General features: G+C 35.0%; 1 protein-coding gene across 13 annotated transcripts in view; it reads right to left on the reverse strand.

Annotated features, from left to right (window-relative positions):
* Kiaa1109 (KIAA1109 ortholog) overlaps positions 1-5,065 on the reverse strand; it is a 249,263-nt gene that overhangs the window by 62,378 nt on the left and 181,820 nt on the right. For all 13 annotated transcript variants that reach the window (XM_029554131.1, XM_029554129.1, XM_029554128.1 and 10 more), the window contains one exon: positions 3,140-3,199. In XM_029554131.1, the coding sequence (XP_029409991.1) occupies positions 3,140-3,199 (60 nt within the window). The remainder of the gene's footprint in view (positions 1-3,139; positions 3,200-5,065) is intronic.

Genomic DNA, 5,065 nt, shown 5'->3' on the forward strand with positions numbered 1-5,065 from the left:
CAATGCCTAGCTAGTTTCAAAAACCAGAGGGAACCATATTACTCCTATAACCTACTGACAAATTATACATAGTAGATCAAGAAATATATGTCTAGGTAAGGTTTATCTGAGAACAACTGGTCTTTGCCCAAGATTTATCTACATGACACACAGTAATTAAAAGTACCAGACTGGTGGAACTAACCTTCTTGGATGTTTAACAGACATACTTTGAGGTCTATAATAATTTGGTTAGAGGGACATAAAGGACACTTTTTGCTCCTAGCCCTCCTAGGTCGACTAGTTCCAGGGGACTATGAGCATCTCTCAAAATGTCCTGTAGTTTTGCTGGGTCACCTGTCCTCTTAATCAAGGAAGCTGAGGAGACCCCACCAGATGTACTTGAACCAGTGTCTAGTCTACAAAGAGGAGGGTCAACACATAGGAATAACTTCCCCCATGCTTCCAAGTGAAGCCAACCATGGTTGAGCAGGACCTTTGACTTATCTTCATATAGGCGGAACTGGTAAAAGAAGGAGCCAAGTGCACCTCCTAAGCCCATGTGACCCCTGAGGAACAGATCCTCAAACGAACTTAAGAGTAAAAAATTGGTTTATCTGGGCCAACTGTCTGGCCTTAAACATCCAAAAGGAAAGTATAACCAAAGATTAAAGGGGTCAATATAATTTCTTAAGAGTCCATAGAACTGGGAAAATGAACAGCAGATCCTAATCTTATCTAAAGGAGTACTGACAACTGATTGCTGCTAGAAGAGGAGCAGCTGACCCTCCTAAAACAAAGACCTCTAGATAGGCTGACTAGATTCACCAGAAGGGCAAGTAGTGGGGATTGACTGGGTACTGACAACACAGCAGACCGTAGCAGGGATATCAGAGTATAAGGGTTCTTCTAGTCGGGGGAGGGAGGCAATGGGAGGGTGCCATCTGGGAAGTGGGTGTATAGTCAAATAGGATGGTTTTGGATGTTCTGTGTGATACACACACACACACACACACACACACAATCAACGAATTTCAACAAAAAATGTATTATATTTGAGGAGGAAGCATGGAAATTTACATCATGGTAATTAGTAGAGGTAATAAACATTACTATTGAAATCTACCTGATGACTTTATAGACATACCAAGGATCCAAGTGCAAGCAATTATGACTAGTACTAATCAGATACATACAGATTAGAGATGCATGCGCCAACATCTCAGTGTTAGTAGCAAAAACAATGAGTCTTTCTGCAAGGAACAATATATTCTAAAATGAAATGGAGATCTTTTTTAAAGGTTAAAAAACTCATTCAATTTTATGTCTTACAGGGCTTATACTGAGTTCAATATTGTATAACTGTATTAACTCAACTGTGAACCTAGAAACTTACACCCACTTGTGAAAGAGATGTACTGTTGCTGTAGAGTGTGTTACTGAATATGTTAAATTTGTAATGAAATTCTTCTTCTAATAATGAAGTTATTAAAAATTAAAAAATTATAAAAAAATAATAAGAATTAGTAGATGTTTTTAAAAAACATTACCACTGAAATCTACCTGATGACTTTATATCCATGCTCAGATGCCAAGGAGCTCAGACAGTAACAGACTGTGACTAGTAATAATCAGATGCATAGAGATTAGAGATGCATGTGCAAACATCTAAGTGTTAGTAGATTTAAAAATGTAGGAAACAGTATATTTTAAAATTAAATGGAGACCTTCTTTAACATAGAGATGAGAAACGCATGTGCAAACATCTTAAAGTCAATTGTATTGAAAATGAATTTTTCTGTATGAAACTGTATTTTAATAATGAAATGGAGATCTTTTTTAAAGGTTAAAAAAAGGTTAAAACCTCATTTAATTTTATGTCTTATTGGGTTTAGACTGAGTAAAATATTGTATAACTGTAATAATTCAATTGTAAACCTAAAAATTCACAGCCAATTTTGAAAAAGATGCATCTTAGCTCAGAAAATGGTTATTGAATATGTCAATGGTGTTGTAATGAAATACTTCTTCTAAGTATGTTGTTATTAAATAAATAATTAACCTGGAAAAATATTTTATTAATAGAGAATGTTAAACTCACAGAATTAATAGAGCTAATGTATTCAAATTGAAAAAGAAACCTTTTTTGGGGGGGGGGTTCTTTTTGAGACAGGCTCTCCCTGTAGCCCCAGCTGTCCTGGAAATATGTAGATCAGGCTGGCCTTGAACTCACAGAGATCCACTTGCCTCTGCCTCCCGAGTGCTGGGACTAAAGGTGTGCACCACCATGCTAGGCTCTGCTAAGTTTTATGAGTGAAGAATAACAGTGTACATTGTATTATCATTTTAGTCAATATACCATCATACTTCCAACTGTTTTCCCATGCTTCATTGCCTTCTACTTCTTGAGCAGCAGCACCATTTGCTTTCTCAAAATAGTCAATGGCCTCCCTATTACCCACCAAATCATGTCCCAAATCCTGAATTTGGCATTTAAGAATTCCCATCTTATTTCTCACCAAACTCTACTTTAGTCAAAGCGAATACCTCTGAGTAGGCACAATATTTGGCATCATGACTAAAGTGTTTTCTGTCTGAATTTTCTCTGGCCCATATTTGTTTGTGATTAACGAACATTTCCTATCTCCTCTGAGTTGGTTTAAATACTTGTTCCTTTATGAAGTTTTCTCTGATGTCAATATCCTTCTGTATTTGGAAATATGCTTTCCCTCTTACATTTCAATACCATTTTAATAGTAGATGAGATTTTTAACATTTATTCAAGTGTACAAAGGTTTAAATATGCATTTTTTTTTTTTTTTGGTCTTTTTGAGACAGGGTCTCCCTATAATTCCAGCTGTCCTGGAACTCACTATGTAGACCAGGCTAGCCTTGAACTCACAGAGATCTGCCTGCCTCTGCCTCCTGAGTGCTTAATGTGTATCTTAATCATCTTCAGCTGTCCTAAAATATTTTGCAGTGTATTTTGTTCATAGTAGGTATCTAATCAATTATGAAATACATACTAATCCACTATTACAAAACTGCTTTTAAAAAATCAGTGAAAAGCAAAAAGAAGTTCACTACAATGTCCTCCTGCTGCTTACTAAAGGTGGATTGCTATATGACGTAAAGTGGAAAGCAACTGAACCGAACCTACCAGCTGCTGCTTGGCCTGTAGTCCTTGAACAAACTTCATAGGTGCCATCTGGAACTACACCTGTACAAGAAGGACCCCAACACAGTTGTCAATAAAAATACACTTGTGATCCAATACAATTATCTAAATGCAAATAGGATTACTAGACCCCAGTCTTCAGTTCTCATCTTCAGAAGAGCTACATTAATGACTCATTAGCTCTTTTCATATGGCACAGCATTCTATTCTATGATTGTAACAAATTATCTGCAGTTTTAGCTTTACTTTCAGCATGTAATTTCTTATCAGAGTGATACTACCTGGGCAGCTCTAGATGGTTTTCCATCATCTCGAGGATTCTATGATAATTTGTGGGATCATGTATGATTTTATATATAATACATACATATATAAAATTTTGACAGGCTCTTGCTATGTAACTTGGATTAGACTTGAACTCACAAACCTCCTGTCTCAGCCTCCCAAGTAATAACATTACAAGATATAACACCCTTCTGAGAACTACTTTTTAATTCAAAAATTTAAATTTATTTACTTATTTGGTTTGCAAAGTAAAGGACATATCATTCTTGAAACGATTTCTAAGTAAATCATAAAGATAGAATTAAGGCTAATGGAAATTATCAATCTTACTGTCTAAAAATGAAATGTCCTTTCTTTGAATCCTAAATTGGTATTCAAATGTTACTTAAAAGTTGGAACGGCTTTCTTTTTCTATGTACTTTGGTATTAAATTTGTCTTTCCTTGAAAATTTTCTAGAGAAAAATATTTTCAATTTAGACACACTATACTTTGCGAGACAGAATCTAATTGAGTGAGACAGTTCCTCATGTAGCCTAGGCTGGCCTCAAACTTGCTATATAACTGAAGATTAGTGGGATGACCTTTAACTCCAAATCTCTTGCCTCCATACCTGGAGGGCTAGATTATAGGCATATACTACCTTGCCCAGTTCTATCTGGTGCTGGAGATCTAACAAGATTTCCTGCATGCTAGGCAAGCATTCTACCAAACTAAGCTACATCCCCAGCCCTATCATGCTTAAAAAAAAATTGCCAGTAACTGTAAAAAATAAATTATATTTTTCAATAAATTATACTGATGCCTCATATATTAATTCTAAAGTAAAACAAATAAAATTAAACAAGATATGGTAAAGATTCACAATTTAACACTGTAGTCAAGGTTACAAGTCAGAACAAAGCCTACATTACTAGCCTTTTGAATTCAAGACCATTAGGATGAAAATAAACTCTTTAAAATTTGAACATCATCTTTCCCCCAAAGAATATTAAATGAAGAGCACATACAAGTATCCCTATTTATAAAAGTTACAAACTACTAAACCAATTTTGCCCATTTTATAATTTAGAATTCTTTGGGTAATTTTGTTGTTTAGGGACTGGGCTTTACTGTGTAGCCCTGGTTGACCTGGAACTTACAGAGCTCTGCCTGCCTCTGCCTCCATAGTACTTCATTTAGAATTCTTACAACCTGTCAATGAAACAAATACTCTGCTCACCCTCCCTCCCAAGAAATGACAGTGGAGGCTAATGAGCAAATGCTCTCCAAAACCTAAAATAAATATTCTGAATACTGCAATGATCAGATGGCAATGCTCTGTATTGTTAGAAGGATACAGACTGAGGTACTGAATCATTATTTATTCATTTTTTATACATGTTTTAAATTCTGAACCTGAGGCCTATTTCTTATGTTTCCTTTAAGAAAAACTATTAGGAAACTGGTATATTACCTTTTCAACCAAACATGGCCTATATATTTTAATTAATGCACATATAAAAATAATAATAAAAATTAATAGGTTTAAGTTAAAGTTGGCCTTTTTGCCTTTAATTCAGAAAAAAATCAAGTTTTAGTGATTTTTTTTTTTTTAAGAAGGGAGAAACATTGCATAAATGATG

This window comes from Nannospalax galili, unplaced genomic scaffold (assembly GCF_000622305.1).
Source record: "Nannospalax galili isolate Female #2095 unplaced genomic scaffold, S.galili_v1.0 scaffold64, whole genome shotgun sequence".
Taxonomy (NCBI): Eukaryota; Metazoa; Chordata; class Mammalia; order Rodentia; family Spalacidae; genus Nannospalax; species Nannospalax galili.